We start from the raw sequence: 20417 nt of genomic DNA, 5'->3' as shown, positions 1-20417 counted from the left end.
TTCCGCGGTCCAAACTAGCGATCGGCTTGCGAATCCATTGTCGCACGGCGTCGAAAGTGCCAATAGTGGGCCCTTAGACTTGGTTCAGTATGGTGCAGGACTCCCTCTCGACTCCTCGAAAGTATCCAGTCTTTGCCTCCACAACGGTTCTTCAAGGTCACGCATCACTTTGATTGCAGACTGACTGCGAACTGACTCGAATCCCTGAGAATCAGGTGACACTCAGGGTCATCTTCTGAAATCCTGGGAATTCTAAGGAATCTTGGGGAACTGTAGGGATTCTTGGGTGTTGGCTTGGGAAACACTTAAGTTCAGTATAGAGAGTCTGGATTTATGGTCCAAACCCAGAGAATCATCTTTGGAACTCTGGGTCACCTGTACTCAGGGAGGTGAACTCTGGGTCATCGTGCGGCACTCTGGGTTTCCATGCAGCACTCTGGGTAACAAGTCTGCTACATTGCAGGCCTGCGTGCATCTCCACAAAGCCACACTTTTAGCGGGTTTAGCGGCCTCCTGCGCATGATCACGGTAGTAGTGGGTTGATTCTCAGGGTAATTTGATCCTATGGGGCGCTCTGAGCCACAGCAAGATGAGGTGTACTCTGGGATACATTCTCCAGAGACACTTTCCGCCAGACTTTAGGCACTCATCGTAAGGGAAAGTCCGCGGCTGGACTGAGTGTTCTCTGAAATTCTGGGCGTGCACTCCCGGGATTCACACTTCCAGCCAGTTGGGCCCATCTGCGGTCAGACGCTGGATTCACCCCAAGAAATCACTTCTCTCCCACAGTCGCCATCCATGTCACACGGGTACAGCCGCGCCGTATCCAAGTCATCCACCAATCAGCATCTGATACAAACTCCAGGTCACAGAGGTGACGACACATCGTCGGCAATTTTCTGGGGACCGCCTCGTGCCAACCGCCCCTCCTGGTCCGGGTCCATCAAAGAGGAAATCGCTCCGAACTGGTGAATCATGGCCAGGCCACAAAAACACACAGGTCCATCCACCGTCGACTTCGACACGGCCGTTGTACTCTGTCGACTCCCAGGGTTTCACTCACTTTGGCGGCACCCTGTCTCCCCAACGGTTGGTCAGGACCTATCTTCAAGGTTCTCCTCTCAAACGCAAAAACTCTAACGGGCAATGCGCGGTCACATCGCCATTTGACAGATCGTCAACATGGCGGAGAGCGCACCTTCGGACGGCAAGCAAGCGACGGCGCCAGCTCAAGGCACGGCGCCCCCCCGGCAGCGCGCCCCCTCCGACGCAGCAGCGCACCGGCGACGCTCCTGCGGAAGCCGCACATGTGGGTGGCGGCAGTGATCAGGCAGGGAACTCAGCGTCCGGCGACACTTCGTCGGGCAACACCAAGGCGGGTGTGACCAAGCATCTCCTTCTCCAGGGATGCGGGCAAGACCTCTGACGCGGACATGCGCGAGGCCGATGGCAACGCCTCGGCAGACGCTGCAACCCAGGAAACTGGTGACGCGAACTCAGGGTCTAAGGCTCCAGACGCAGGCGGTGCAACTTCGAACGTGAACATGGAGGGCGCCCCTAAATTCAAGACACCTCGACACACGACGCTGGAGGACGTCAGCGGGCTCATCTTTGCAGGTATGCTTCGACAGGAGGAGGTTGATTTCCTTAACTTCCTGGTCCCTGAACGTCCACCACACTGGAAGCTGCCGGCTCCGCCGAATCTCAAGACCAACGCGCAACTCGTGGGAGTCCCAGGGATCGTGAACGACATTCGCGCGGGCGCGTTCGCCATGGAAGGCTACGGCGGCGCGACTACGCTGGTCGGCTTCGAGGAGCTCTCCGACGAGGATCTTCAAGGGTTGAAGGAAGTCTGTGGCGCCGACGCTGCCTATGTCCACGTCATTCGCCTCTTTCAGCATTCGAGCTGGACCACACCCTGAATTTCATCGGTATTCGACGCGAGATGGCTTCACTCCTGCGTCACTTCAACAGCACAAGGCTCGCTGAACGTGTGTTCAAGATGACTGGTTACCTGCGTCGCGTCCTTGAAGCCTATAGGCACATGATTTCCCTGGCTGATTCTCAGCAGGGTGCTTCCGCTGTCCAAGACACGGTCGACACGCGGCGCAAGTACAAGGAATTGAAGTGCTCCTGGAAATTCACGTGTGACTACTGGCTTCTGGAGGTTCAAGAGCCCCTGGGCAAAGCGGATTCCGCCGGGGACCAGCAAAAGACAGCGTTGCAGGAACAGATGGTGCAATACCAGGACGAGATTGATTCCCTGGAATCCGAGAAGGCGCAGCTCAAGGCGCGCCTGGCGGACTCTGAGGCTCAGGTGCAGATCCTGAAATCGCGACTCGAGGCTGCTGCTGCTGTGGATCCCTGGAAGTTCTCTGACTTCTTGCAGAAACACACTGAATTTACGGGTAATTGGGAGCGTTTCCACGACCTCTTCAAGTTCTGCATCAATGTTGTGGTGAAGCACCGAACAAGAATTTCCAACTGCGATGACATCAAGCGACATGGCGGCAGAACGATAGGCAGGGATCAGGCTGCGGTCGCGGATCAAGAGGGTCTATCGAGAGATCTCAAGCGATTGGATAACGTCGACGCATAAGGCAACACATATGTCAAGACAGATTACGGGTGATCGCGCTTGGACTGCGGCGTGATTCGACGTAGACCCAAGCCCGGATCGACGACCAATCTCGCAGACCTAAGGCGGCCGAGGACAGAAGAGGACGGATCGGCAGCGCACAGCAACTCGCACAGGTCATCGATCGGGAGTTGATCGCCGATCGCCGATCGGGATCGATCGTGGATCAGACCCCGATCGTGGATCGCCGATCGTGGATCGTGGATCGGGAGCCGATCATGGATCGCCGATCGACCCGGATGGGAAGCACATGGGGGCGAAGCCAGGGCAAGAATCCAGTAATCGTTTGGTTGTAGGATGGTAGATGAGATGGCAGCGGTAGATAGAGACCAGCTAAACATAAATCAGAACGCAATTTGCACAGAAAACCACAAGTGCCCTCAAGTCGTCAAGTCCCAGGAGCTACATTGGCCTCGGCAAGCGTTGACACGTCGGGTAGTGAACTAGCGGTACGGTTAAGACTGGATTAATACATTGGCCAGCTTGACCTACTCTAGTGATCTTTCTCTCGTGTGCAAGTCCTCGATCGACCGGATACTGCTTGGCCGGCGATCGCTGCGTCTCTCAATCGACCTCGATCCCGCTATAGGAAGCGGCAAGCAACTCAGGAAAGGAAGGAACACACCCGGAAAGGCAACGACAGGCCTTGGATCTACTCCGGGCCGACCGATCGAAGCGAAGAACCCTCGATCGGAGCGTATACTCGGACGCAGAGCGAAGACTACCGCGCTGCTCCACAAACTATCCCCGCGTCACGCCAAGACACTCGATCTTCACCAAGTGCTGCATCTTCGGAGCCCCGAGAGAGCAGATCCAGCCCGCCGACGGGTACACAAGGTGAGAACAAGTTCAGCCGATCACGGATCGTTGGAGGACCCCCTCCGTTAGTCGGTGTCCGGGCGCTGGTGGGAAGCTCGATCAGGCCTTAACCAGATTTTGGCCGATCCCGCTACACCACAATTTCGCGAAGCCTCCTGAGTCCTGGGACACTGTCATCAACGTCACGGCCATGGACAAGCGCAAGGCTGCGGTGGCCCCGTATCCTGAGAAGAGCACGCGCATGCCTCCGTCTTCAGGGTCTGGGTCGTCCAGTCGTCCTGAAATTCTGGATCTCACGGGTCCTGGCAGCAAGTCTCGCAGCGGTCCGAAGACCGGGGGCAAAACTCAGGATTCCAAGAAATCTCAGGGTTCCAAGAAGGGCCAAGGCTCCAGAAAATCACGGGACTCTGAGGCACCAGACACACATTCGAAGTCCACAAGCTCCAAGGTTCCCAGCGTCGTCCCAAGAATCATCAACCTGGCCGCGACTCTGTGCGTCGCGCCGGCGAGAAGAATGTGGTGTCCAAGGAGGCCGCACACACGATGCTCCCTGGGGGTATCGTCTGGAAGGAAGTTCGGCCAGACGTGCGTCAGGCCATTCTTGCTGGGCTCAGGAACGACACAGCCATGGAGTGGATCGGCAGCGATCGGGCGGCTCTCGGACATTTCCGGCAGCCGCAGCCGACCCAGATGCTCGTGAGCATGATGCACTGGCGTCGTCTCGACCAGACTCCCTGGAGCAAGTACGTCCCTGAGGCCAACTACGAAATGGCGGATGAGCGTCTGGATCGGCGCCTTCGACGTGGTGACACTCCGTCACCCTGGGCAAACCTCGACGACCAAGTGGTGTATCCTGACGAAGACGCAGATTCCACGGTGGACGACGTTGAGAACGACCCTGACTACAAGCCTCCTGCTCAAGACCCAGAGGAAGACACCAGTAGCTGTTCCGAAGTGGAAGCGGGGAAACCCGCCGCTAAAATTCAGGAGGGCGTCAAGGAGGAGGAGGAAGAGGACGACGAAGAAGAAGTAGAAGAACCCCTGGAATCCAAGCCTCCTGTCAAGCGTCCGCGTTCGGGGTCCAGCGGGAAATCCCAGAGTTCCAACCCAAAGCCTAAGAAGCAGCGTCGCAAGGAGTCCCAGAAACACACTTCTGGCACTCAGGCTTCCGGTGCAACTCAGGAGACCAAGGCCCCTACGCGTCCCAAGAAACCATTCACGCTCGCTCGCAAGTCATACGCAGAGCTCACCGTTGAGGACTTGAGGACGACCGAGGTCCCTGAAGATGACGAGACCTCCTGGTGCATCCACCGTATCCTGGTGTTGTATCCAAGCTCGACCAAGAGCTCGTCCTGCCAGACTCCTGGGTTTCCAGAGGATGAGATCCACAAGTACTCTTACGATGTCGTCCATGACCGCTGGAACCGCAAGGCATATCAAGCCATTCTGGATTCCGCACCGGGAGACGATGTTTTAGGGTCGCATCAGGGTATTCTACTTCCACGAGCGAAGCTTGCTCACGGCGAAGGCACTCAAACTGGTGGAGGAAATCGTGGACGCCATGCACAAGCACGCACAAGTAATTTGGGAACGGGGACACTGGGTGCCCATCCCGACCGAGGCCACGGGAGATGTCCGCATGGAATCGCAGCGCTAGGCCCGTCGGAATGCACTTTGCAGAGCGTTCAAGACACTCATGGAGAGCTCTGACAATACCCCTGGGTTCATACCCTCGTTGCTGCACGAGCCAGGTGTCTGGAAGATCCCTGACAAGTGCTGCCACTGGATTTGGGAAGATCCCACGGCCACGGTTCTCGGGGGGGGGGGGGGGCCTTGTGCAATGACTTGGAGACCCAGCTTGCTGCGTTGGACATGCGCGAGCCGACCCGGGTGAAGTGGAACACGGCTGCCGATGACGGCGAGTGGCTCCAGTACGTGCCGCGCAATGTCTCCCGCCACATCAAGCCTACGGCCATCCGTAAGCTCAACCTGCTGTCTCTTGTGTACTCTTGAGTGCCTGTATGTTCACTAATCCTGGGAACAGCTTTGCCTTTACATGTCGAAGCGTAACTCTCTATAATACCCAGGATTTCATCTCGATTTCTGTGTTTTTCCCCAGAAATTCATCGTCTGCTGACTTGTTCCCTGGGTCACCCAACTTCGTCTACTGTATCCATGTCCTCGTAAAGCTCGCCGGCTTCATCTTCTTTCTCACCACTTCACACAATGCCGAAGCTTCAGCAATATCGCCTTCTCCATAATCAAATCAAATCACATTCACGTTCTCCGTCTCCAATATTCACACATTCCGTCGATTTTCCCCAGAGCTTCACAGTGTTACTCAGGGTTCCCCTGAATATCACATGTAACTCTGGGTCATTGTCACCCCAGAGTGCTAGACTCCTAGGTGATCATCTCCAGCCTGCATGGCCTGGAAATGGGCTCGCGCTCTTGCGCCTTGATTGAATTCGTAGAGCAGGGCACGACAGTTGAGCTTCGACACAGGCAGCCACTCGGTCTCATCATACCCCTTCCACTTCACAAGGTACTCGCGAATTCGTCTCGCTGTCCGAGTCCGTATAGTCCATCGCAAATCCAGGATTCGCTCAACTTCGTACTCATCGTTCGCAGCGTCGGGCTCCCAACTGTCTTCAGGCAACAGCGCCGCATCAAAGTCATCATCCTCGTCCACGTCGATCTCCACAGTGGGCCGCTTCGGGAAAAGTGCTCTGGGTTTCAAACGGCTCACGTGTACCCAGGGGTTCACGCGATATCCTGTGTTTTGACCCTGAGTTTCACGCGGTCGTTGTCGTGGATTTCCTGAATTCTGAAGGGACCATGCCACATACGAGCCAGTTTGCGGCTCAGCCCGGGCTGCACCTTAGGTATGTACAGCCACACAGCATCACCAGCCGCGAATCCCGACTTCAGACGTTCAGACAGCTCTCTCCACTTCCTGGTCTGTTCGGCAGAGCCCGCTCGCTTGGCCTTCTTCTGAAGATCTTCGGCGCATCCTTGCGCATAACTGTAGTCACGCTGCCGCTTCCTGCGCCACTCGTACGCAGTGCGCTCCTGGATACTCGAGGGCTTGGGTCCCAACATTGCAGACACAGTGCCGTGTGCGTCCCAGCCGTGCACCAGGAAAAACGGAGTGTCCAGGCGAGTGGCATCGAACGATGGATTCAGGGCAAACATCAAGCGCTCAGCATGGTCGTCCCAGCCACTCTGGTCCGCCTCCGCAATGTAGCTCGAATGCTGCGCAAGACGGTCTGCACCGACCGCTCTTGCTGTCCGTTCGCCTGGGGGCAGTACGCCAGAGTGGCCCGCTGCTTGCTACCCAGAAGTTCACGGAAGCGCGTGAACACCTCGCTCATGAACCTTGGGTCTTGGTCGTGCCTCAACATCGAGCTCGCGCCGAATCTCCTGAAGACCTGCTCTTCGTACACTTCGGTGACATCTTGGGCTGTGGTGGAACTCATGGGTTTACACATGACTAATCCTGAGAACGCATCCTGAAAAAGCAACATGAACGTGTTCCCACGGTCCGACTTAGGCAAATGCGTCACGAAATCCGTGGACACAACTTCAAAAGGGCGCCTCGGTTCAATGTTCCTAGGGAAGGCCATGGATTCTGAGGGCGCCCCTTGCCGCTGGCGCAATCCACACACTCTTTGACGAAAACTTCAACGTCAGCGTACATCCCGTGCCAGTAGAACTCAGATCGCAGCTTCTCGTACGTCCTCGTGATCCCCTGGTGCCCACCCTGAAAATCATCGTGAGCGTAGTGCAGGATATCTGGTCGCAGAGCTTTCGGCACCACGAGTCTGAGTTCGTCAACCATGTCTCGGGGTCGATCTCTGGTAGACCGACTCAAGCGATACAGGACTTCTCTGGAATCCGACACGAAATCATCAGCAACCTTCGCGACTTTCCTGGCTTGAGCGTGCGACAGCTTCGTCGTGTCGCCCTTCAGGAAATCCTTGAGTTGCAGCAGGTAATCATCTTTGTCCTGGTGCACTTTGATGCGTCGCCACCGTTCTGCCTGATATTCCGGAGGTCCCGTGGGTTCGCTTTGGGCTTCGATCCCCTGAGCCTGCGCCCGAATCATTACTGCAAACACTTTAGCCGCCACAGGCAATGGAGCGCACTCAGGTCCAGGGATACCCAAAGTTTCGCCACCCTGAGAATCACTCCCCTGAATTCCAACGTTCAATAACACCTTTGGCTTTACCAACTTCTCGTGAATCTTGGACACTAACCGCAGATGTGTTCGTTCATCAGCATCCTCCACCTTCCAGGATTCGCCAATCGCGAGGGTCTTAGACGTCAGGTAGTCTGCTGCCTGGTTGAACTCTCGCTTGACATGCACCATCCGCACAGACTTGAACTTCGTCTTCAGCACTTCATACTCGGTCAGCTTCCTCTGGAGATTTGGCTAATTGCAGTTGATGAGACCCTGGGCTTGCTGGATGACAATCCTGGAGTCCCCAACCACAACGATATCCTGAATTCTACGCTCAATCGCCAGAGTGAGGCTCTTCAGAAGTCCATGATACTCAGCGTCATTCACAGTCTCGTCCTCCAGGATGAATCCCAGGGCATCCAGGATTTTCCACCCGGGGACATGCCACAGAATGCAGCCGCAGCTCCCTTGTCGCGTGGAAGTCTTAGCGGCGCCATCGAAACTCAGAATACACCCCTCATAACCTGCTTCCAGCATTTCCATACTGATAGGCACGAGAGGTTTGACGCGCCCCTTGGCTGGGATCAGGTTTTCAGCGATCTCATCCAAGTGTTCTCTGGGGGTAATACCCGCACTCAGAATTGCAACCAAGCCGTCTTCATCCCGTTGAACTCTGCGTATCTACAGGTTCCAGTGGGACAACTTCAGACCCCACTTCACCGTTCGACCGTCTGCCGACTGCGAAGTCAGCAACCACTTCAACACAGAGTATCGCGAGTAGACAACGATCTTAGGGCTGCCTTCAACCAGAGTGCGAAACACCTCCAGGACTATCAGGATAGCAATCACCTCCTTCTCCGCAATGTGATACCGCAGCTCAGCGTCATTCATGACGCGACCTGTGAATCGAACCGGATGCACAATCCCGTCGTAGTCCTGGCCCAACACAGCGGATACTGCCCACGGGTTCGCGTGGGGAATAATAACGAAGGGCCTTGAACGATCAGGGTGTCTGAGTAACGGAGTCGAAACAATCTTGCGCTTCAGGATTTCGAAGGCTTCCTGGGCTCTCGACAGGTCTCTCATGAATTTCACTTGTTCCTCAGTCAGCTCGTACAGGACGGCCGCGATCACGGGTAGATCTTCAATGAACTTGTTGTAGTAATTCAGACTCCCCATGAAAATCTGGACGCCTTTCAGTGTCGTCGGGAACGGCAAGTCTTGGACCCCCTTCGCGATTATAGGGATCGCCCTGATACCCTCAACACTAATCTCGTGAGAGAGGTACGGAATGGACACCTCCCCGAATTCACTCTTAGGAAGACTCACAGAAATATTCCAGTAACGTAGTCGGAAAAGCAGCGCGTTCAGATCCTGGCACAGCTGTTCCCAAGTAGGCGCACCGTGGGCGATGTCGTCAATATACGAGCTTCGACCCAGGACAGGGCCCATCTGGGAGGGAGCCGGGATGTTACGCTGAAAAACAGTTATCTCATCCGTCAACACTGAAAGCCGCAGGGCATTTTAACCTGAAACTCTGGGTTCCCCAGAGTTCAACCCCAAAAAGTCCAAGACATCCTGGTCAACCTCAGCTTCTTCCTCAGGGGAAAGCCGCAGAAATCCCCATAGACAGTTATTGAGAACTGCCTGGTAGATCAGCGGGGCGTTCTTGAGGCCAAACGGCATCTTGACCCACTGGTAATGCCCATAGGGACAGACGAACGCAGCGATCAACTTGGCTCTCTCGGTCATCTTGATAGCCCAGAAACCACTCGCCATGTCCAAGCTCATAAACCACATCGCCGACTCACAGCCAATCAAACGATCATCAATAAGCGGCAGCGGGTAGTGCGAGAGCTTGATGATCCATTCACCACGCGATAGTCGATGCACATCCGGATGTCAACGCCATTCTTCTTGAGGACGATCACGACTGGAGATGCCAAGGGGGACGTAGAAGTCTCGATCAGCCCGTTCTCCAGAAGCTTCTTCAGAAGTTCATACACCTTGGTCCACAGATGTGGTGCAATGGACCTTGGACGTTGAGCAACAGGTTTAGCGTCGCCTACATCCAGGTCACAAACCACTCCACGGGCAGATGGGGGAGCTGCATTGCCGTCTCCCACGAAGATCTTCCGATGATATTCCAGAATTCGCCTCACTTGGTCTTCCATCTCGGACGTCATTTTCCCAGGGACTCCAACATCTGTCTCCTCGATCTTGCACTCAGGGGCAAGTCACGCATCTCAGGAAGCATAACCAACTGGTCGCGCAACTGAGAGAGCAACTCACTTCATTCGCGAATGTAAACCGCAGGCTCGTAGTCGAAGTCCTCTATCGAGAGTCGCATGCAGCGCTCATACTCCTGCTTCAGCTTCTCCAACGGAGTTCCAGGCATCCCTGATATCAGGATGTCCCAGTAATCTTCAACAGCACCCTGAGAATCGTCGTCATCCACATCGAATCCCAGAGAATCACCTTCGTCGCCCCGCTGACCCTGAGAATCACTGCCAACTTCAACCTGTAAACTCAGGGTTTCAGCGGCCGTATCATCTTCAGGTCTCATGTACTCTGGGGTTTCGACAGTCTACGAGGCAGCATCGGTCACCGCATCCTTCAGAACGTCACCTAAGTCACTCGTATCAACAGCAACGTCTCGGAATTCAGGAGGGTGTTCAGGGGACACCTCTTCGGTCTGAGTTACAGCGTCTTCCGCGAAGCGCACGCGACGAGTCTTCGGTTTCCTGAGAATCGAGGCAAGCAGTGCCATGTCGGGGCCCTTTGCAGGTCGCGGCAGAATCTTCGCAGGGCACTGATACTCTGGGGTCTCGACACAGGATGGCTCCAGCGCAGCCAGGCGTTCCGCACGAAGTCTGCCCTCACGCGACTGAACACTCTCCAGAATAAGAGTCTGCCACTCCCGGTACACAAAAGAACCAGGGCGCACAAAGCGTCCGGCATGTGGGAAGAAGCCATACTCCACGATTCGGGCGACTGGTGTTCTGTCGTGAATCCAGCCGTCCTTGTCCGAGATGTTAACCACCTTCACAGCGACCGGCCAGGATCTCGCAGCGTAAATCAGGTGTGTTACCCAGCGGTCACCTCGTCCTGCCCACACAACTTCACGCCGTGGGTTCGTTGGTCCATACGCAATCTTTACCACCTTGGATTCCCCAGGGGCCAGGTACCAACTACCTGTGGTTTCCACGGGCATCTCGACACCCAGGCGATCCTCTGGAGTCCATCCAAACATGATGATTGCCTCTTCATCTGGAAGTGTCACGAGACCATCGCGAACACTGATCCTCACTCCAGCTGGAAACATGAAACTCATACCCAGAAGCACTTCGATCCCTTCGCCGATGTTAGCAATCCAGACATCCAGGAGATATATCACCCTCGAACCGAGAGTAATCTTCACCTGAGCACTGGCACCGATATACGTCGGAACGCCTCCCATACCAGACACCTTGGTTTGTTTGTGCGACTTGAGTGTGAGTCCGAGCTTACGCGCTAAATCGAAACCCACAATATTCACAGTCGCACCGGTATCCAGGAGAACTATCGTCCGGCAGTCGTTCACAGCACCATGCACCATCGCCACATGACGTTTCTTCGGGTCAGGGTCATTGTTTTCCCACCATCCGTAGCGCTCTCCAGGGTTCAGCTTGTACTCCACCATTTCGTCAGAGTTCACCGACCCAGAGTTCGCATGTTCAGAATGCTGATTTTCAGATGAAATCATGAAATCCTGAGTCAAAGTAGTCATGCATTGTTGGTTATCTTGGATTCTTGTTCTCAGCTCCAGGCCTACATACACTAGAACACATAACTTTGGGGCCTTCATCAGCCCGGCGCGTACTGGGTCCCCATCCAGCGGGCTTATCGGTTTGACGGCCTCCCAAAGTTTGCTTCGCCATCCAGGAGTTTATCCAGGATTTGACTGGGCATGTCCTTCAGTGCACCTTGGCGGGCGACTTTCTTCACAGCTTCCAGTGTCTTCCAGTCTTCACACGGTTTCCCGAGATGTAGTTTGCCACAGTTCTCGCACGGTTGCGCGCGACACAAGAGAGTCGGATGACCAACTTCCAGGCAGCGATCACACTTCACATCTTTCCAGCAGTTCCCCTCTGGGTGCCCCCACTTGCCGCACTTCTCGCAGAACTTGTCCCTATTCGGGTTCTCGCGGCGAGGGGAACGGAATCCAGAGTTCGCGTTCGGTCCTGGTTGGGCGTTCGATGGACGCCATCCCATGTTATCTATCACGCGATAGACCTCGTTCGTCAGCGTCTGAGTCCACTCGGCACCCTTCATACTCGCCAGGCTCCCAGCGCTAGGCGTAGAAGCTTCTTCTCCAGATATCTCACGAGTTGACCCTGAATTCGCGCTCGCACTTCGGGCTGAAACTCTGGGTTCGTCCATGATTTCCTGGAAACGGGCGTGAATTTCAGGGTTTTCATCCGACTCAGAGTCAGAAACATCGCCCCCTAGTCACGTACGCACGCCCTGCACGCTTTGGCTTGAAGCGTCCCTGGGGAATGTTGTCGGCACGGAAGTCACGAACTCTGGGTGGAGGAGCGGCACGGAAGTCACGAACTCTGGGTGGAGGAGCGGCACGGAAGTCACGAACTCTGGGTGGCGGAGCATCATGGTCGCTGCGACTCCAGACATCTTCGTCCTGTTCCAGAGCGTACTCTAGATTAGCGATACTCCTGAATCTCTGGCCCTGCAGCGACGTCTTGAGGCGCGTGCCCCTGAGTTTCGTGATCAACCTCCGGATATGCTTCTCCAGACACTTCGAAGACTTGCGAAAGTCAATGTCAGCTTTCCCAGCGGCGGAATTCAGACGATAGAAGAAACCCAGGGCGCTCTCTGAGTTCTTCATCTCCATCGTGAAGTAGCGTTCAGAGTACGACGAGCGCGCTTTGCGGTACTTCGTCCTGAATGCAGACGCCAACTCCTTCAGTCACGTTGCGTGTGCTTGGGCAACCGGTTGAACCAGTCACGCGCAGCTCCCGAGAGTTTCAACTTGAGCTCCTAAATTCGCATCTTCGTAGACCAGCCTCCCTGAGCCGCCATGTTCGCAAAAATCTCCCACCAATGCACGCGTTCTCTGAGTGACGCCTTAGTGTCGAACTCACTCAGAGTATTCGAGTTGATGTACGGTCGGAACGTCAGGAGCGTAGTGCCAGCTTGAGCCGTAGAGGCCGCAGTCAGGTTAACCCCAGGGTTCTCGTCCAAACTGTCATCCGAACTCTCAGAGGACGAGTCATCATCGCTGGAATCGGAGCTTAGGTCGGAGTCCGAGGGTGGATTGACATCCTGACGCTTCTTCTCCTGCTGCTGATGTTTCTTGGGCGCAGAGCGCTTGGAGTCTGTTTTAAAGTCCTGCGAGGCCTTAGAGGCCGCTGTTCTCCTGGGATCCGACGTCTTCCCCAGAGATACAGGCTCGAGCTTGATATCCTGCGTCACCTTGGTCTCCATAGCACCATGTCCCCGCTTGCCGCGCGCAGTTCTGCCGGAAGTGTCGGCAGAAGTCTGCGCGAGGGTCGCTCTCAGCTGGGAGGCGGCGATTTCGGAAGTGTTCTTCGGATCAGCAGTTTCACGTCTCTGGCCTGCGACACTTGCGTTTCCGTTGATTGCGCCACTGGATTCTTGGGGTCGGGTTGCAACTTCAGGGTTCTGAGCCACTGACGACCTCACATTTGTTACAAAAATCAGGGGCAGCGGTTGCGCGAAGTGCTTGAACTTGGGCCAATGTTGCATGAAGGTCGTGCACTTGGCCAGCGTGGAAACGCTGGATATTCTCGGAAGACTCCCTCTCTCGCTCTCTCTCCGCTTCGAGCTCTTGAACCTTCTGCTCCATAGTCGACATTTGTTCCTTACAACCCGCATAGGTCTCGGAAACCCAGCGCGCGCGCTCCGAGTCGGCTTCGGCTTCGCGCTGTTGCCAGCGCTCGGTGTAGGCGGCGTCCAGGTGCTCACGCTCGAGACGTACAGCTTCCGTGATACTCTGGGTCATCCCCTGAGTTTCAGTGGAACTCTGGGTCTGGCGAGCTTCCACGTCCTGCGCATGCCGTTCCGCCTCTCCCCGGGCGATCTCAGCGTGAATCAAGCGATCTGTGAGTTCCTGGATCTGGCGACGCGCGTCCAGGTCACGTTGTTCCCTGAGACGCTCGCGCTCCAAGGCATCCAGGCGTTCTCCGGCGAGAAACTCGCGTTGCTCCTGCTCCATGCGGACCTGCCACTCCTGCTGTTGTCGCAAGACATTCAGCCCGATTTGGGCGGGCCCAGACCTCGCGGACACGGACGAAGCTGACCCAGGATTCCTGGATCCACTCTAGCGGCTCGACGCAGCTGATTTTCTGGAATTCGTCGAGCGTCGAGAGCACACCTCGCTCTCGGAACTCTGGTGTTGACTCTGCTCATCGGCGCTGACATCCCTTGGACCACCGAATCCAGAAACCGGGGCAAGAACCCTGAGTTTCGGTCGTCAGTCGTCGCTAAAATCCTGGAGAGACCGGTCTTCCTGGGTGCGATCTCTGGGTCAGAGTGCACCGACGATGCCATCTCAAAGTCATCTTGGTCGACTGACACGAGACGTGGCGGGATGACTGTCCGGGTGCCGTGAAATCGCTGCGAAGCCACCGGCACTCTGGGCCACAAGCGCTAGAGCTCCAACTCGTTGTCCAAGCGACATCATCCACGAAGACGAAGAACTGCCGTAGGACGTTTGAGCGCCCGAGGCAGTACTCTCATCGGAAGCACGCGAAGTGCCGATGACGCTTGGCACCGCACCTGGGGCGGCATCCTTGGCTTCCGCCTCCAAAGAATAATGACGATTGGACATGGAATGCAGGGGGGGGATTCTGGAGCGAAGCACTAGTCGAGGACTTGTACGCTGGAAGAGAAGACAGTGACGGCGTAGGCAGCGCAGATGGCGTCGACGGGACTTGCGGGCGAGGCGGTCCATGTTGTGTGCGCTTGGATCGCGGCTCACCGTCACTTGACCCTCGCGGGCTCCGTGAAATCCTGAGTCCAGTGACCCTGAATTTCAGGCCAAACTGTCGGCCCAGTAGATCCGCATCGTAGTCCGTCATGAATAGATCACCGTCTCCATCTTCCTTGCGGTAATTCAGTCTTGGCGCTTGATCTTGAACGCTTGGTGCATGTTGGTCTTCAGGGTTCACCTTGAAAGGCACACCAGCGATCACCAGTCTCCACTCGACCAGCTCCACCGCGATGAAATTCTGAGTTTCTTCCATGACCGAGCGCACCAGGCTTTCTGGAATCCTGGAAGCGCGCGTTGTAGACCAGCCAGGAATCAAGTTGACAAACTCGAAACCAGCTTCGAAGAACAGAGTCTGTAGAATGGCGACACACTCGCGTGCGGTCATGATATTCTGGGGAATCGTAGTCGCCATAAGATCCTGGGCAGTTCCGACGCCCCACCGAGCGGGGTGAAACTCAGAGATCCAGGCTTCATCTTGGTTCGCCAGAGACAAACGCCACTTGAAGTAGTCTCCCGTTGCGTACGCGGCCGCGAAGTACGAGTTGGCGTCCGGTTTTGGAGTCGGCCACTCATAGACGACACTTGGCGGCATCACCTTCCCAGGATTCACCTCTTCCCAGCGTCGAACTTCATGTCGGACGTACAGCACCATGTTCTCAGTGTCCAACGCCGCTGCTCCCGGTTCCGAAGCAGGCCCAGCAGCTTCCCGGACGTCACCTTCAGGCTTCTTCCTGGGTGCCGCTTGCGAACTTGGCGCTGAAAAGTTGGGTTCAGGTGGTGCAAACCCAGAATTCACCTTGGAACTCTGACTCTTCGCCTCCTCCTTCGCTTGCACGGGCTCCGGCTTCACTTCCCCAACAGACTCGTCCGAAGATGAGACCAAGTCAATCACCTACGGGGGCTCAACCGTATTGGCGCCTCCCTCAGACGCCTAAGCACCACCCTCGCGGGTGTGCTCCTCTGGGACTTCAGGAATCCGCGACCCAGAATTCGCCTCCGTCGAATCTTGGAACTCAGACGAAACCTCTTCCTCCTGAGTTTGCGATCCAGCAGCAGGCAGATCTTGAACTGCAGACGACTCGCCGTCCCCACCTTGAACTGCCTCGCTCTCGCGAGCAGCCTTCTTCGCCTTCCGAGCGTCGCGGACGACTGTTTCCAGGTCTTTGTGCTCCTCAGGCTCCATAGCTTGAACACGACGTGGCTGACTGACGCCTCACCGCGTCCTCCGTCACCGCGTCCACTTTTCTTCGCCCCTCGTCCTCCAGGCATCTTGGTAGCTTGTAGTTGACGGGCACTCAGCACTTCTTCAACACTTGATTTCGGCGAAATCCTCGACAATTGAATCCGGGCACGCGCACCAGCTGAGGCGAGGCCGATGAAACCTTTGTCGCCCAGGGGGGTTCGTATAGCGCAGCCCAAGACTGTTCCCCAGGGGTAGACCCAGAGAATCGACTTAAGAGTCAACAGCAAGAAGATAGACCCAGAGATTCGCAGCCGCGAAGCTTTAAACCCTGAAAATCACACTCGTTGGTTGGCGTGGGTACCTTGTGTAATCCCTGTCGGCTCGTTTGCCTTCGACGGAACGGCACTCCACCGGTCGTAAATGTAGCCTCGAAGAACTGCGGGAGTGCACGTCTACTTCAGAACGCACCTGCACACCAAAGGCAAACCCAGAGAATAAGATCACCCGAAACCAAGAATATCACGAATTCAGGGTCCAGGATTTCAGTCAACTCCGGGACTTGGAACTCAGAAGACACCTTACCTAAATACACTCCTAGTTCGATAAAACCAACAAATACAGAGTATACAAACACTACAGCTAGCCGTTACTTATTCTTTTTGACCATTGGACGGTGGGTCACACTCACACTAGGCTCACTCGAGTCTGAAATCCAGGGGCCTAGCTCCCCTGAGACTCACACAAACGCGCACGACCTCCAATAAAGGAGGAAAATACAATCACTATCAGTTACCTTCCCTTCACACAAGCAGTCAATACAAAATCCTGGAGGCGACTACCTAGCACCCCAGAATACCCTCTGGGATAATATGAAATGGGCTACCACGAGCACAGCAAGTGACCCAACTAGGATATGGAATAGATGGATCACTCCAGGAAGCTCAAGGCCGTCGCTGATCCCCACCTAACTGAACTTGAGTTGATGGAGCCCACACAGACGGCTGTCCTTCGCCGTTGATGTGCCCTTAGCGTCCCGCGGTCGTAGTCTCGGGTCCTCCGGATTTCCGTCGGCAGGCTTGGCCGAAGTCACTTGCGCAGTACAGGGAAAATTGAACTCTGTTTGTCCTTTACCAGCTACTTCTCTCTCTCTCTCTTACTTCTTTCTCTTCTGCATTCTTCTTCGGGCGAATATCTTCTGTTCACTATGCTTGGGGTCAAATGTCTTGTCTTGAGTATAACTTGGGTTCCGCGGTCCAAACTAGCGATCGGCTTGCGAATCCATTGTCGCACGGCGTCGAAAGTGCCAATAGTGGGTCCTTAGACTTGGTTCAGTATGGTGCAGGACTCCCTCTCGACTCCTCGAAAGTATCCAGTCTTTGCCTCCACAACGGTTCTTCAAGGTCACGCATCACTTTGATTGCAGACTGACTGCGAACTGACTCGAATCCCTGAGAATCAGGTGACACTCAGGGTCATCTTCTGAAATCCTGGGAATTCTAAGGAATCTTGGGGAACTGTAGGGATTCTTGGGTGTTGGCTTGGGAAACACTTAAGTTCAGTATAGAGAGTCTGGATTTATGGTCCAAACCCAGAGAATCATCTTTGGAACTCTGGGTCACCTGTACTCAGGGAGGTGAACTCTGGGTCATCGTGCGGCACTCTGGGTTTCCATGCAGCACTCTGGGTAACAAGTCTGCTACATTGCAGGCCTGCGTGCATCTCCACAAAGCCACACTTTTAGCGGGTTTAGCGGCCTCCTGCGCATGATCACGGTAGTAGTGGGTTGATTCTCAGGGTAATTTGATCCTATGGGGCACTCTGAGCCACAGCAAGATGAGGTGTACTCTGGGATACATTCTCCAGAGACACTTTCCGCCAGACTTTAGGCACTCATCGTAAGGGAAAGTCCGCGGCTGGACTGAGTGTTCTCTGAAATTCTGGGCGTGCACTCCCAGAATTCACACTTCCAGCCAGTTGGGCCCATCTGCGGTCAGACGCTGGATTCACCCCGAGAAATCACTTCTCTCCCACAGTCGCCATCCATGTCACACGGGTACAGCCGCGCCGTATCCAAGTCATCCACCAATCAGCATCTGATACAAACTCCAGGTCACAGAGGTGACGGCACATCGTCGGCAATTTTCTGGGGACCGCCTCGTGTCAGAAGCCTATCGCCGCTATCGAGCCAAGCGACGACTCAACGACAAGTTGCCGAAGAAATCACGGCGCGACATCCAACACGAAATGGAAGGTATGAAGCCCATCGTGCCACATGAGCTGGGTCAGTTCATTGGCCTGCTAATTGCCAGAGCTATTGCGCCGAACCGCGAGAAACCACTGGAAGACCACGGATGAGGGTGCGTGGGTGCTTCGGGTCGGTGCTGCCACGGGTTCGATTCATGGAGATCTCTCGTAATCTACACTTCAACCCCAACAGCGACCAGAGAGCTCAAACCGACCGCGCCTGGAAGATACGCAAGGTCGTCGAAGTTCTGCAGCGGACCTTTGCGCGTGGATACGTCGCTCCATCGCACTTGGCGTTTGATGAAGCAGTGCTGCCAAGCCGATCTTCGTTCAACATGATGCGCGTCTACCTGAAGGGCAAGCCCCACAAGTGGGGCACCAAGCTCTTCATGCTCTGTAGTGCAGTCACAGCGTACTGTATTCGGTACGGATTATTTTTTGATTGTGCCATTTCATTACATTGCATTATGCAGTTTAATCTTACAAATATGTCTTGTTTAAACTAAATATCGACAGGTTTGATATCTACTGCGGAAAAAAGCAGCACGCGAGTGATGCACACAAGACCGACATGAAGTCTGGGCCAGCGGCGGTTGTGCGAAATCTGCTGGAAGGGTTTGGACCAGACTCAAAGAAGCAGGATATGAGGCTGGCCGTAGTTGACCGCACCTATACATCCGTGGCCTTAGCGATTCAGCTCCTGCTCATGGGGTTCTACAGTATCGGCACGATAATGACAAACCGACTCGGCTACTGCAAGGAGGTGATCGAAAAGAAGAAGACGCGCCCGGCGGACATTGCGCGGGGCTCATTCAAAATTGCAATGTCGAAGCTGGTTCCAAACATGGCTGTCATCAGCTGGTGGGACTCGCGTCCTGTGCATTTCCTGTGCACCGGTGGCAGTCATGAGCTCGATCGTGTTGCAGGACGGCGCGACGCAGGTGGAGGTGCCTTGCCCCCGCGTTATCAAAGACTACCACGCCTGCATGGGGGGCGTTGATGCCCACGACCAGCTGCGCCTGCAGCGCTACTCGCTGCAGCGAGCCCTCCGCTTCAAGAAGTACTACAAGTCGCTCGTTCTCGGTCTTATCGATTTGGCCATCGTGAATGGCTACATAGTTCACAAGGCATATCACAAAAACAAGTCGTCCCGCCCGCTCATGCATGTAAAGTACATGAAGAAGCTGCACTTGCAGCTGTGCAATCTCGACGCAACGGACATGCACGAGGACAACACGTTCAGCACGCAGCGACGCCCGGAGACCCCCGCGTACGAACCCATTTCGACTGGCGGAGGCCAGACGACCCCTCACACTGCTCGCCAAGTCGATGAGAGGGGAAACGCAGTTACCCAAGCGAAGAGGAGACGGCGCGCTTGTAAGGCGTGTTCGGTACTGCTTACGGGGACACAGCGAGCCTCGAGGACTACGTACTTCTGCGGCGGCTGCAATGACGCCGACCCGACCTTCCTCTGCATGCGAGCCCGTCGCAAAGTGCGTGAAGTGGCGATGGCTTGCTGGGATATTTGTGGTGAAACGGAAAGCCGATTCCGGTTGATAACGCGAGAAATATTCGAGTGAGACGCAAGCCAAGATCGGCTCCACCGGGCACTCCGTCGTCTCCTGGCACGCCAAGCACTCCTGCTTCAACCAAGCGACGCAGAACTAGTCCATAGGCCGTAAGCTGAATATTAGGCTGTACCTAAAGTTGCATATAGGCAACATTGATATCTTTACAGACAACGACGGATAAATCCGGACTCACTGAACGACATCCTCCATACTGTAGGACAATCACAGGCCCCGACACAAAAATCCGGAGGGTGAAAATACTAAGATGTGATTGGATGATTTACTAACTCGTAGTACATAAAACGAAGATAAACCGAATGGAAACATAAAAAAGATACGTGTATTAGATCGATACCTCCGGGTACCTAGGAATTGCCTTTTCAAAGCTACGAATTATCGTTTTATTCGATATGGGTTCCACGCAGCAATAGTGGCATTGATAGCACGGATACGTTTTTCTTTTGCCGTGCCTCCCGTTGCTTTAGCACTATTTTTTAGCTTCGCTTTAAGTGGCCCCATGACACCGACATCAAGCGGTTGGCACAACGATGTGCTGTTCGGTGGCAAGGGGACCACTGTGGCGTTCGCCTGTTTCGCCACATGCCCCTGTCCTTCTTCTGATACATTACAATCGAAATTGTCGAGAAGAAGGACAGACGGAGCATCTATTTCAAATTTTAGGAGTTTTTCTACGTAGATTTTCAAAACATCCTTGTCCATCCATGCATTTTCTTGAGCCGCGTAAAAATGCTTATCTGGGTACTCCT

The 20417-nt window shown here is 55.0% G+C and overlaps 3 protein-coding genes across 3 annotated transcripts; 2 read left to right on the top strand and 1 right to left on the bottom strand.

The window, feature by feature from the left end:
- Positions 1-1182: 1182 nt before the first annotated feature.
- On the top strand, positions 1183-5470 carry PHYSODRAFT_337306 (hypothetical protein; the record flags this gene model as incomplete). Its single annotated transcript, XM_009534943.1, has 9 exons — positions 1183-1313; positions 1406-1854; positions 1899-2587; positions 2665-2916; positions 3609-3780; positions 3870-4848; positions 4946-5090; positions 5148-5267; positions 5309-5470. The coding sequence occupies 9 exons, from the start codon at positions 1183-1185 to the stop codon at positions 5468-5470; spliced, it is 3099 nt and encodes a 1032-aa protein (XP_009533238.1).
- A 6052-nt stretch (positions 5471-11522) lies between these two features.
- On the bottom strand, positions 11523-15835 carry PHYSODRAFT_337304 (hypothetical protein; the record flags this gene model as incomplete). Its single annotated transcript, XM_009534942.1, has 9 exons — positions 11523-12104; positions 12136-12580; positions 12700-13322; positions 13420-13893; positions 13937-14061; positions 14162-14254; positions 14295-14456; positions 14524-15501; positions 15592-15835. The coding sequence occupies 9 exons, from the start codon at positions 15833-15835 to the stop codon at positions 11523-11525; spliced, it is 3726 nt and encodes a 1241-aa protein (XP_009533237.1).
- Positions 15836-18581: 2746 nt separating this feature from the next.
- On the top strand, positions 18582-19001 carry PHYSODRAFT_411485 (hypothetical protein; the record flags this gene model as incomplete). The annotated part of the gene is made up of 1 exon (XM_009534941.1): positions 18582-19001. A coding segment is annotated over one exon (420 nt), but the record flags the coding sequence as incomplete, so codon positions are not given.
- Positions 19002-20417: the final 1416 nt, after the last annotated feature.

Source organism: Phytophthora sojae, assembly GCF_000149755.1.
Source record: "Phytophthora sojae unplaced genomic scaffold PHYSOscaffold_8, whole genome shotgun sequence".
NCBI classification, from domain to species: domain Eukaryota; phylum Oomycota; class Peronosporomycetes; order Peronosporales; family Peronosporaceae; genus Phytophthora; species Phytophthora sojae.
The sequence above is the reverse complement of the archived record's forward strand: the minus strand, read 5'-3'. Positions and strand labels throughout refer to the sequence as shown.